Raw genomic sequence first — 13,594 nt, 5'->3', positions numbered from 1 at the left:
TTTTTCATCAAACACATGTAGCAGAATACATTTGATTTTTTTAAAATGTTTTTATTGTTTTATAGCAAAGTAAAAAATAATTTTCTTCCAAAATTTTCAGTCTATTTTCATTTATATAGCGCACCAAGAAAAACCCAGCGAATAACAAACACTACTAAAAGAATGCTCTACTTGTGTGAAAAAAAATGATATAAATTTTGTTTGGGTACAGCATTGGATGACCACGCTATTACCAGCCAAAGTAGCGCAGTGCTAAATAGCAAAAAATTAGCCTGGTCATGAAGGGGTAAAATCTTCTGGAACTCAAGTTGTTAAACAGGACAAATTACAGAATAAAATGTGCACTTTTTATCTACAGCAGCACTATCTATTGTTAAACTAACACCGCTCAAAAAAGGAAAGTGCATTTTGTTTAATATTAATGCGTTTTACTGTCTAGATTGCGGAAAAAAAAAAAAAATCCCTGTTGCAAGAAAGTATCAGTCTTGTCCTTAAAACGATTTATATTGTAAAGCACTGAGGAAACTGTTGGCGCTATATAAATCCTGTATTATAATAATTTATGCGTTATCTTTAGTAAAAATAAAGGTCTTGCGGAATAAACAGGTCCGTACCAGAAATGTAGAAATGGCTCTGGTCCATAGGGGGTGAACAGGTGTGAGAGATGAAGTGGTTATAATAAAATTTTCCCGAGAACAAGAAGGCGGTTGCTATTGAGAATTCAGCATTGTTTCTGCATGGCTGACATGACACAGCCCATATTAGTGTGAAATCTGCATATAGAAATGTAAGATCTCATTCCTTCATTGATCTCTTTAACCACTTGCCCTCCAGAGGATTTACCCCCCTTAATAACCAGGCCTCTTTTTGCTACTCGGCGCTGCACTAATTCAACTGATAATTGCGCGGTCATGCAATGCTGCACCCAAACGAAATTTACGTCTTTTTTTCACACAAATAGAGCTTTCTTTCAGTGGTATTTGATCACCTGTGCTCTTTTTATTTTTCACGCTATAAACAAAAAAAGGCCAAAAATTTTGAAGAAAAACAATATTTTTTACTTTCAGCTATAAAAAATATATAGTAAACTCAAAGTTGGTTATAAATTTAGGCCAAAATGTATTCTGCTCCATGTTTTTGGTAAAAAAAACCCCAATAAGTGTATATTGATTGCTTTGTGTGGAAGTTATAGCGTCTACAAACTATGGTATAGATACTGCAATTTACGCCATTTTTCTGCTATACAGCGCTGCACTAGTTTAACGGACAATTGCGCGGTCATGCAATACGGTACATAAATTAAATTTACATCCTTTTTTTTCCCACAAATTGAGCTTTCTTTCGGTGGTATTTGATCGCCTGTGCGGTTTTTATTTTTTGCGCTATAAAAAAAAAGGCTGACAATTTTGAGGACAAAAAACAATATTTTGGACTTTTTGCTATAAAACATGTCCAGTAAAAAAAAAAATTTAAAAATCAAAATTTAGTCATAAATTTCTGCCAAAATGCATTCTGCGACATGTCTTTGCTAAAAAAAAACCCCAATACGTGTAAAATAATTGGTTTACGTGAAAGTTATAGCGTTTACAAATGGCGGGAAAGATACTGGGATTTTTAGTTTTTTTTTTATACTAATAATGGCGGCGATCAGCGACTTATGGCGGCGATCAGGGACTTATAGCGGGACTGCGGCGGACATTCTGACACTGGGGGGGTACTGGCTTGGGGTCACTGACATCCCCAGTGACACCAATACAGTGATCAGTGCAAAAAAAAAAACAACACACTGACACTGTACTAATGGCACTGGGGAGGAAGGGGTTAAGTTTATTTTTCAGGGAAAGGGTTATCTGTGTGAGGGAAGTGTTTTACTAGGGGGCGGGGTGTGTACTGCAGGGGACACAGCTGATCGGGAGAGTGAAACTCTTCTGTCCCGATCAGCTTGTCCTCGAGCTGTCAGGGAAGTGACAGAAAGCACAGCTACTTCAGCTGTGCTCTCTGTCACTGATTGCCGCCGATCACCAGGAGATAGCCGGTAAGGGCCGGCTGTGACCCGGCGACTGACATCTGCGGCTGTGATCGGCGGAACAGGTAGGGCGGCGGCGTGCCTCGCGCACGCCCCCTACCGGTTTACAAAACACACGTTTTGCCTGCCCGTGCCGCCCTGCCGCCGTTTTCCTACAGTGGCAGGGCGGCAAGTGGTCACTAGTCACATCACTTGACAGGAACATCTTCAAAACTTGTTACTTTACTATCACTCTGTGAACTATGCCCAGCACAGTGGACCAGTACAATACTGAGCCTGCTGCACAGCCTTAGTGCGGTCTAGTCCTGGCTGCAACGACACACACATCTGTTTACAGATCAGGGTGAACTGCAGACATATTCCGGGATTCCCCTGAACACATGCATGCAGGTTCGTCCAACCTGTATAAAATCAGTTTTTTTTTTAGAGCTGTGAATTCCTGAATTGTGAGATTCTCCAGAGATTAAACCAATATGCAAAAAATATATCAGAAAACCAGCGAGTCAGAAATTGTATACTCATGGGAATGACAGATTTTACAGGACTATGGCTCCACCCTGTGGTGAAATCTGGTACTGTAGCTCCCCTTATTGAATAATGAAAATCAAGAAGGATATTCTTTTTTATGCAACAATCCTTTCCATTCATGTAAATTATGGAACTGGAGTACATGAGAGTGGATGCACTTCACATTGCTACACAGGGGCACAACGCAATAGGAGAATGACACAAAATTGTGAAGACGCTTTTTAACCACTTTCACCCCCTTCCTAACCAGGCCGAATTTCTTGCAACACTGTACCCAAATAAAATTATCAATTTTTTTTTTTTTTTTTTAGAAAAAGCTTTTATTCCGTGGTATTTAATCACCACTGAGCTTTTATGTTATTTTTTCTTTATGCTACATTTTTTTTTTTTTTGCTATATAAACGAGAAAAAAAAATACAGAAAAAAACCAAAACATTTTCCTAGTTTCTGTTGTAAAGTTTGCAAATAAATAATCTTTCTTCCTTATTCAGAAAATTGATCAGTCCTGATGTAGTGATGACCTAGCGCATATCTTGAGGCTCTAAAACCCCAGGACAGTACAAATACCGCAAATGACCCCTTTTTTGAAAGTAGACAGTCCCAAGATATTTAGTAAGAGGTTTATAGTTTTTTTAAGTTGTAATTTTTTCACAAATTTTTGGAAAAATAAGAAATTAACTGATTCCTGACTGCCCTATAGCAGAACTACTGCTACAGGGCGGCAGGGCTGCGCCAAATTACACATATATACACTTGATTTTGCATTTCTGGGTAGAGGGTGTGCGCCGCCCTACCCGTGCCACAATTGGCAGCTACGGATGTCAATCACTGGGTCCCAGCCGGAGATTCTACACCAGCACACGGCTGTCGCCGAGTATCACTGACAAGGGAGAGACCTGTGTGTAAACAACACAAGTCTCTCTGCTGCCAGCAGTAACATGCTGCTGTGTATTTCTCTGCATACCGTTGGTTTTAGTTTGAATTCAGCAACGGGGAAGAGGATAGGGACAACAGGTAGAACCTAAAACCCATGTTAACTTGTTATTTCTGTTCGTGTCCCCAACTGGGAGAAATAGGGACACCGAAAGCAAAAAAAACTATGACAGAGGTTCCAACCCTTCCTCACACCACAAGTAGTTTTTTTTCTTTGCTATTAGCATTTTCTTTGCTTCCTGTTCTATCTGTCAAACAACCAAGATGCAAGGGATCATTTTCATAAGTAATATACAGAGTACAAAAAACCCCCAACTCATTTGGCCCCAAGTCTGACAAAATATTCCTCTGTAATTTTATATCCACAACATTAATAATATGTCTATAGTCATTAACTACTTCAGCTCCAGAATTTACCTCCCTTCAGGACCAGGCTGTTATTTTGCTATACAGCACTGTGTTACTTAAGTGACAATTGCGTGGTCATGCAGCTCTGTACATAAATTAAATTTATATCATTTTGTCCCCACAAACAGAGCTTTCTTTTGGTGGTATTTGATCACCTCTGGGTTTTTTATTTTTTGCGCTATAAACAAATACTGACAATTTGTCATTTCTGCTATAAAACATATCCAATAAAATAATAAAAAAAAATCAAATTTATAAATTTAGACCAAAATGTGTTCTGCTACATAATTTTGGCAATTTAAAAAAAACCCAAAAAACTTCCAATAAGCGTATATTGATTGGTTTGCACAAAAGTTATAGCATCTACAAACTATGGTATATATACACTGGAATTTTTTTTCTTTATTACTAATAATGGTGGCGATCAGCGACTTATAATGGGACTGTGATATTGCAGCAGTCAGTCTGACACTAACTGACACTTTGTGGGAACCAGTGACACTAATACAGTGATCAGTGCTAAAAATATACACTATCACTGTATTAAATGACACTGCCTGTGAAGGGGTTAACATCTAAGGCATTCAAAGGGTGAAGTATGTGCCTAACCAGCGTTCTACTGTGTGATATGTGCCGTTTTTACCACTGGATGTGCCAGATTGCATTCCTGCAGGGAAAGACAATCCAGCACATCGCTGGTGACAGGACACAGCTCTGCTTTATTTACATGCTGCTGTGCATCCATTGGCCTACATCAGTTGATTGACTTCTGCTGTGTCAAATCATAGCAGAAGCGGCACACTTGTCCCCTCTACAGCAGAGGTGCAAAATCACGCATATATACATGTAATTTTGTATAGATCGTCAGCCCTGTAGCAATAAATCTGCTATAGCGTGGACAAAAATGTCCGGCTCACAGATCTAACTCACACCAGGGGTTTTATATATATATATATATATATATATATATATATATATATATATATATATATATATATATATATATATATATATATATATATTCATGGATTTACATTTACAAGTGAACAATTACCTCTACCATGCGTGGACGTTTTTTCTGACGACCCAAGCACCGACAAGCAAGCAGAGAAAGGTCTTGGGCGACCTCGAAAGGGCAGATTCCAGCCCGTAGATCCAGATGCTGGTGGCAGATACGAGAAGCTGCCCTGGACTGCTTATCTTCTGACACTTTGCTGGCTCCCTTCAAAGAACTAGATTCCACTTCCTTGTCACTCTCCTCTTCATTAACTATATCCTTCTGTAAAGATACAGCATGTACTGATCTTGTATGCATCATATGGAAAAGAATACTTCCACAGTACAGTTCAAGCACGAGGAAAAAAAAAAAAAAGAGATTTTGCCACAATATACTCATAATAAAATACTGTGTGTCTACTGAAAACAATTCCTGCACTCTCATTTACGGTTTCTGTGATTGGCTTGCTGCTTTTCCCACACAAACCAGAAAGCAAATTAAAAGTACAGGTAACATCCCATCAGCCTGCTGGTGGTGGGGAGGTGACCTAGACACTAACGTGCATCTAAAACTAAAAACTTTTTCTGGTATTTTTGTATAGAGTAAAGAAGGCCTAGAAGCTTTGTCAGTTTTATTGCTGTCTGTGTTCCTAATGGGGAGTTCAACCCCTCCTATTTGCCATGGTTACTATTGTCACTGGGATTGGAAGAAAAAAAAATGAAGTTGTCAGTAGAACAGAAGTAGATGGAAAATTTCCCAACGAGAGCACTTGTTCTGGTAACAAGAGATTTCCCTCACTTTTGAAGAAATTTGTCTCACTTCCTGTTGTTTCTACAGGTCAGGAAGTGAAGGGAAATCGCTCCAATAGGATACAGATGACACAAAAAAAAAAAAAAAAAAAAAAGATAAAAAAGAGGGGTGTTTACTCCCCACTCTGCAAAAGAAAAAAGTTTTGTCTTTAGATACATGTATATACTTTAAAATTGCCTTATATTTTGTATTATTTATTATGATTCTATGTACAAACAAATGGGTCAGGAGGGAGGTCTTGCAGAGAGACCGGGAGTTCCTATTACATGGAAGAAGTAGGTGGGGAATTCTGAGAATGCACAGATACTGAGATCCCTATTAGGCTGCATTCACACCTGAGCATAGTGTCTTTCAGCATTTTTGTAGCACACGGTTTTTTGCGCGTTTTTAAACTTTCGCGGTTTTTTATTAGAGAAAAATATTATCTGCTACATCATTTGTTGCTAGGTTTTTTTGTTTTTCCATCAGCTTTAGTTTTTATTACTATTATTCATTTTTTATTATTTTGTTTTTTGTTAGGGTTGGGTTGAGATTAGTATTTTCTTTATAATTTTCTTATTTTAGTTATAGTAGTTTACTTATTATTTTCTAATTTTTTGTTAGAGTAGTAATAATAATAACAATAATAAAATGAATAAATGTAAAATAAATACACAAATAAATAAAAATAATCATAAATACTTGAAATAGTAAATTAGTATATTAATAATAAATACAGAGAAGGAAATAAGTATTTGATCCCCTGCTGATTTTGAATGTTTGCCCACTCACAAAGAAATGATCAGTCTAAAAATCGAATGTTCGGTGTATTGTAACACAGAGAGACAGAATAGCAACAAAAAATTCAAAAGAAATGTATGTCTAACAAATGATGACTGATTTGCATGTTCATGAGGGAAATAAGTATTTGACCCCCTATCATTCAGCAGGATTTCTGGCTTTCTTAAAGGGAGTACTGCTAATCTCATTTTGTTACCTGTATAAAAGACACCTGTCCACAGGAGCAATCAAACAATCAGATTCCAAACTCTCCACCATGGCAAAGACCAAAGAGCTGTCCAAGGATGTCAGGGACAAGGTTGTAGACCTACACAAGGCTGGACTGGGCTACCAAACTATCACCAAGCAGCTTGGTGAGAAGGTGACAACAGTTGGTGCAATCATTCACAAATGGAAGAAACACAAAACAACTGTCAGTCTCCCTAGGTCTAGTGCACCATGCAAGATCTCACCTTGTGGAGTGTCAATGATCATGAGAACAGTGAGGAATCATCCCAGAACTACACGTGTGGATCTTGTCAATGATCTCCAGGCAGCTGGGACCACAGTCACCAAGAAAACAATTGGTAACACACTATGCCGACAAGGACTGAAATCCTGCAGTGCCCACAAGGTCCCTCTGCTCAAGAAAGCACATGTCCAGGCCCGTCTGAGGTTTGCCACTGAACATCTGACTGATGCAGAGGAGGACTGGTTGAAAGTGTTGTGGTCAGATGAGACCAAATCGAGCTCTTTGGCATCAACTCAACTCGCCGTGTTTGGAGGAGGAGGAATGCTGCCAATGACCCCAAGAACACCATCACAACTGTGAAACATGGTGGTGGAAACATTCTGCTTTGGGGGTGTTTTTCTGCTAAGGGGACAGGACAACTGCACCGCATTAAAGGGACGATGGACGGGGCAATGTACCATCACATCTTGGAGAGGATCTGCCAAGAGGAGTGGGCCAAAATCCCTCCTGAGATGTGTGCAAACCTGGGGGCCAACTACAGGAAACGTCTGACCTCTGTGATTGCCAACAAGGGATTTGCCACCAAGTACTAAGTCATGTTTTGTGAAGGGGATCAAATACTTATTTCCCTCATGAACATGCAAATCAGTCATCATTTGTTAGACATGCATTTCTGCTGAATTTGTTGTTGCTATTCTGTCTCTCAGTGTTACAATACACCGAACATTCGATATTTAGACCGATCATTTCTTTGTGAGTGGGCAAACATTCAAAGTCAGCAGGGGATCAAATACGCATTTCCTTCACTGTAACCCATAACCTTAACCCCAATACCTAAAAAAATGAAATAATAATAAATTATTTTTTTTTTTTGTTCGGGTGATTATTATTATTATTATTATTATTATTAATAATAATGTATTTTTGTTAAGGTTAAGGGTTAATTATTTATTTATTATTCATGATTTTTTATTTATATGCATATTTATTATATTTATTTTACATTTATTTATTCATATACTAATACTATTATTTGGTTAAAATTTTTTCATTGGAGCAGAAAATTGCACAAAACACACGCAAAAATGTGCACAAAACGCATCAATTGCGCATTGCTATTCTTTTCTATGGGAATAAAAACATGCCAAAAACATGCACATCTGCCCAAATTGAGCTAGCTCCAAAACTTTTTTGAGCTTCAGGCGACTTGGTATAGAGATGTGAACCATCTCCATAGAGTAATACTGATTCCCCCCCCCCCCGAGCGTTTTGGAGCGTCGGGGGGGTTCAGGGCAGCACAAAGCTGCAGAGATATCAGGATCCCCATTACATAGAAGGAGCAGGTGGGTGGTTCAGGGAATCCAGAGATGCCCGACCTCCCATTACATTGCAAAAGGTTGATGGGCGATCCTGGGAATGAAGAGTTGCAGAGATGTCAGTATCCCCATTAGGTAGAAGCAAGGTGGGTGGGTCAGGGATTGCAGAGATATCAGGATCTTCATTACATGGAAGAAGGCAGGGGGGTGATTAAATCTGGTAGCATCTATTCAACTGGAATGTTCATTTTAGGGTGAATTAATATTCAAAACCAACAAAAACTTACCAGATACTTAGTGTGAGAACTGTTTTCATTATCTACAGCTTTTTGTCCTGTCAGTATTTCCAGTAAGACCTAAAACAAACAAAAACAGTAAAATATGCAGAAATCATCCAGCTTTTCCTGCACCTGTCCACTCCATTGTGACTGGACTTTGGTGATGGAAGATCCCCAGTTTTAATACAAGAGGAATCCTCAAACACCCCCACTACATATTCCTTGTCTATTGAAAGTGTCAGTCAGGACCATCAACAACATACAAACCTGACCTGGAAGTCTGAATCGGATTAGTGATGCAGCAAGAGAGAGGAAATCACCCAGCACAGGCTTCATAAAGCAAGCCCATCCTACATCCAACATCTAATCTCTGCAGAATACTGACTGATTTCACATGCAGTCTGGAATTGTGCTTTAAATGCTGATTTAAAAGTAGTGAATAACGCAGATAAAAGGCAAAAAGTCACCTGTCACCAAACAGGACTAAGGATTAGACACCAGAAATAACAAACACATAGGAAATATGTCCGTAGCTGGCTATACTTTCTTTCAGATGGCCCTCTCCTCTGCCCTCTATGTAAAACATGCAGTGTGCACTTCATGCAAAGAACATAACAAGTAGCATGTTTAATACCCAACTTTTTGCTTTGATTGGAATTTAACATGGAGAAGAAACTTTTATTTTCTACCACTAGGGGGGGTAGGAAGTCATAACATTTATAAAGTACACACTCAGAAAGATCCATCATCACTGGAGGTGAGAAAAACATGCCGCACAGAATGCGGAAGTGCTACAAAATACATCGGCCTCCCTAATAAATTCTGTAACACGAGATACCCAAGATGTTCAGCTGTTAATCTAAAACCCATGACCAGGGATTCCAACTAAAAGCAACTTTTTTTTTACTGACAAAAACAGGAAATTTACTGACAGCCCTTTTTCACTGACAACCAGAAATTTTACAGAAACTCTTTAGAAACTAAGAAAATTGATATGTAAGCATTAACACAGTAACACATATATTTGGCCTCCAGGAGGTGGGCTTTAAACCCGGGAACAGCATATGTGTTCTTGTGTTTGTGCTGGGAGCGTGCTCGATCACACACTCCCAGCACAGAGACCAGACTGTCACTGGCAGCTCCAGGTCTCCTACTAACAATCATGACTGGATCCCGACCACATGACCGATGTGATAGCCTCTGATTGGCTATCACTGTGATCATTCAATCTGAAGGTCCACACCTATGTTGTTTTTTTCTCTGTGAAGAGGATAAAACACACTTTCTCTCTAGGGAGGAGGAGAAGATGCATTGTATATTTTCCTCCTTGCTAAAGAACATGTCTGGAAAATGTTTATATATATATATATATATATATATATATATATATACACACACACACACACACACACATATACAGTGGGGATCGAAAGTTTGGGCACCCCAGCTAAAAATTTGTATTAATGTGCATAAAGAAGCCAAGGAAAGATGGAAAAATCTCCAAAAAGGCATCAAATTACAGATTAGACATTCTTATGTCAACAAAAGTTAGATTTTATTTCCATCATTTACACTTTCAAAATAACAGAAAACAAAAAAATGGCGTCTGCAAAAGTTTGGGCACCCTGCAGAGTTAATATCTTGTACTGCCCCCTTTGGCAAGTATCACAGCTTGTAAACGCTTTTTGTAGCCAGCCAAGAGTCTTTCAATTCTTGTTTGAGGTATCTTTGCCCATTCTTCCTTACAAAAGTCTTCCAGTTCTTTGAGATTTCTGGGCTGTCTGTCACGCACTGCTCTTTTAAGGTCTATCCATAGATTTTCAATTATGTTGAGGTCAGGAGATTGTGAAGGCCATGGCAAAACCTTCAGTTTACGCCTCTTGATGTAATCCCCCGTGGATTTCGAGGTGTGTTTAGGATCATTATCCATTTGTAGAAGCCATCCTCTCTTTAACTTCAGCTTTTTCACAGACGGAATCAAGTTACCATCCAAAATTTGCTGAAATTTTATTGAATCCATTTTTCCTTCTACTCGTGAGATGTTCCCTGTGCCACTGGCTGCAACACAACCCCAAAGCATGATTGATCCAACCCCATGCTTAACAGTTGGACAGAGGTTCTTTTCATTCAATTCTGTGCCCCTTCTTCTCCAAACGTACCTTTGCTCATTCCGGCCAAAAAGTTCAATTTTAACCTCATCGGTCCACAGAACTTGTTTCCAAAATGCATCAGGCTTGTCTATATGTTCATTTGCAAAGTTCAAACGATGATTTTTGTGGTGAGGACGTAGAAGAGGTTTTCTTCTGATGACTCTTCCATGAAGACCATATTTGTACAAGTATCTCTTTATAGTGGAATAGTGTACCACAACTCCAGTGTCTGCCAGATCTTTCTGGAGGGATCGTGCAGTCAAACGTGGGTTTTGAATTGTTTTTCTCACAATCCTGCGAGCTGTTCTGTCTGATATTTTTCTTGGTATTCCAGATCTTGCTTTAACTTCCACTGTTCCTGATGACTGCCATTTCTTAATTACATTCCGAACAGAGGATATTGACATCTGAAAACGCTTTGCTATCTTCTTATAGCCTTCTCCAGCTTTGTGAGCGTCAACTATTTTCAGTTTCAGTTTTCTAGACAACTGCTTAGAAGAACCCATGGTGCTGATTGTTGGGGCAAGGTCAGATGAGTCTGGGCATTTAAAACCTTTGAGATTGACATCACCTGGTCTTCCCAGACGATGATTGAGAACAATCCATGACACTGGCAGGTCTCAGCTTAGCAAAGGGGGCAGTACAAGATATTAACTCTGCAGGGTGCCCAAACTTTTGCAGACGCCATTTTTTTTGTTTTCTGTTATTTTGAAAGTGTAAATGATGGAAATAAAATCTAACTTTTGTTGACATATTATAAGAATGTCTAATCTGTAATTTGATGCCTTTTGGAGATTTTTCCATTTTTCCTTTGCTTCTTTATGCACATTAATACAAATTTTTAGCTGGGGTGCCCAAACTTTCGATCCCCACTGTTTATGTATATATAAAAATATAAATATTCTTCTCCAGTGCTTGCTCAAGCTGAATGTAGGTATTAGTGTTAGTAACAGTGTAGGTGTCCGTGTTGGTGGGATTTAGTATGAGTGTGTCAGTGTAAATATTAGATAGTGTCAGTGCAAGAGTCAATTAGTGGCAGTGTGTCAGTTAGTGTCAGTGTAAGTATCAGCTAGTGTCAGTGTTAGGATCAGTGTGTTTTAGGTAAGAAAAAAAAGGTTTTATATTTTGTGTCAGTGCGAGTGTTAGGCTCAGTTCACACTACTGCAACCTGAAAGTTGTTAGACTTACAGTGCAACTTTGCCAGGCGACTTCCTGACGACTCCAGTATTACTTTTACTTTGAAGTGACTTTTGTCATGCCACTTTGCCTATGGCTAATGAGAACATCAGCCCAAGGTAATCTTCCTGTAATGTCGGATCCAAATCACATCAATTTAGATGAGGATCCGACTTGGAGGCGACTTCTATTAAAGTCTATGGACACAAATCGGATAGAAGTCGCCTTGAAGTAGTATAGGAACCTTCTGTAAAGTCGGAGCGACACACACACACACACACACACACACACACACACACACACACACACACACACACACACACACACACACACACACACACACACACACACACACACACACACACACACACACACACACACACACACACACACACACACACACACACACACACACACACACACTACTGTATGTGGCATCAGTTGTCAGGAGCAGAAATTATTTTGCTGGTTTTTTTGGTGGTGGGCCATCGTAATGGCTTAAAATGACACCGCTAAAATGAAAAAAAAATGTGTTTTTTTTACTATTTTGAGTAAGTTTTCCTTTGATAATTGAAAAAAAAAACAAAAAATGGAATTATCTATTATCATTTCCCACCAAAAGAAAGCCCAATGTGTCCTGAAAAATATGCGTTATAATGTAAAATTTTACTAACACAGGTCAAAGTTGCATAATTTGGCTTGGGCATTAAGGTTTGATTTGACCCTGGTCAATAAGGGGTTAAATAATATAAGGTCCCATGCTGAGTGGCTGGCCTGCTGCATTCTGAACACATGATGTCACTGTCCGCCTCTCCACCTCATCCAATCAGAGAATGCTTGCATTCATTCAGAATGGCCGCGTCCTCCATTCACAATGCATCAGGCCGGCCACTCAGCATGGATCAGATATGAACAGACCTATGCAGAGATATGAAGGGCAGGAGTCGTGCCTCTGAATGTCAGGAAAGGCCATTACTCACCACTCCAAAGCTGTAAGTGTCCAATTCAAACGTAAGCTTTCCCATTTTCACATACTCATCAGGCAGGTACGCCAGCGTACCCCTCACAGTGCTGGTTCGTGCCAAAGTGCGGCTCTTGCCTGCATCACATGTGTACCGACTGAATCGAGAAAGACCGAAGTCCCCTATTTTGGGCACTAAGGCCTGGTCCAAGAGGATGTTGGAACTCTTGATGTCTCCATGGATGATGCTAGGTTGGCAGGTGTGCAAGAACTGGATCCCGCAAGCTGCACCTTGTATGATACTCAGACGCTGCTTCCACGAGAGGGTTGGAAAACTGCCCTGCGAAAGACATATGTTATAACAAGCACAAGGACAATGAGAATGTAGCTATGTAGATTATAGCTTAAAATGATATTAAACTCACGGATTTGAAGCGCTTTCAGCAGTTGATTTAACCACTTCAATACGGGGCACTTTTACCCCCTTCTTACCCAGGCCAATTTTCAACTTTCACTGCTCTCAGTTTGAATTACAATTGCGCGGTCATGCAACAATGTACCCAAACTACATTTTTATCATTTTGTTCACACAACTAGAGCTTTCTTTTAGTGGTATTTAATCACCACTGGGTTTATTATTTTTTGTTAAATGAAAAAAGATCTAAATCCTTTTTAAAAAAAAAAAAAAAAAAAAGTTTTTATTTGTTTCTGTTATAAAATTTTGCAAATAAATAAATTGTTCTTTATACATTTAGGCCAAAATGTATTCTGCTACATTTC

General features: G+C 39.1%; 1 protein-coding gene across 3 annotated transcripts in view; it reads right to left on the bottom strand.

Moving 5' to 3' along the window:
* IRAK1 (interleukin 1 receptor associated kinase 1) overlaps nt 1-13,594 on the bottom strand; it is a 135,431-nt gene that overhangs the window by 15,948 nt on the left and 105,889 nt on the right. For all 3 annotated transcript variants that reach the window (XM_089669166.1, XM_089669167.1, XM_089669165.1), the window contains 3 exons: nt 12,834-13,154; nt 8,537-8,605; nt 4,950-5,174 (listed from right to left, as the gene is read on the bottom strand). In XM_089669166.1, coding sequence (XP_089525292.1) covers nt 4,950-5,174; nt 8,537-8,605; nt 12,834-13,154 — 615 coding nt within the window. The remainder of the gene's footprint in view (nt 1-4,949; nt 5,175-8,536; nt 8,606-12,833; nt 13,155-13,594) is intronic.

This window comes from Staurois parvus, unplaced genomic scaffold, assembly GCF_062004578.1.
Source record: "Staurois parvus isolate SC_StPar_1 unplaced genomic scaffold, SC_StPar_1.0 ptg000068l, whole genome shotgun sequence".
Lineage (NCBI taxonomy): Eukaryota > Metazoa > Chordata > Amphibia > Anura > Ranidae > Staurois > Staurois parvus.
The sequence above is the reverse complement of the archived record's forward strand: the minus strand, read 5'-3'. Positions and strand labels throughout refer to the sequence as shown.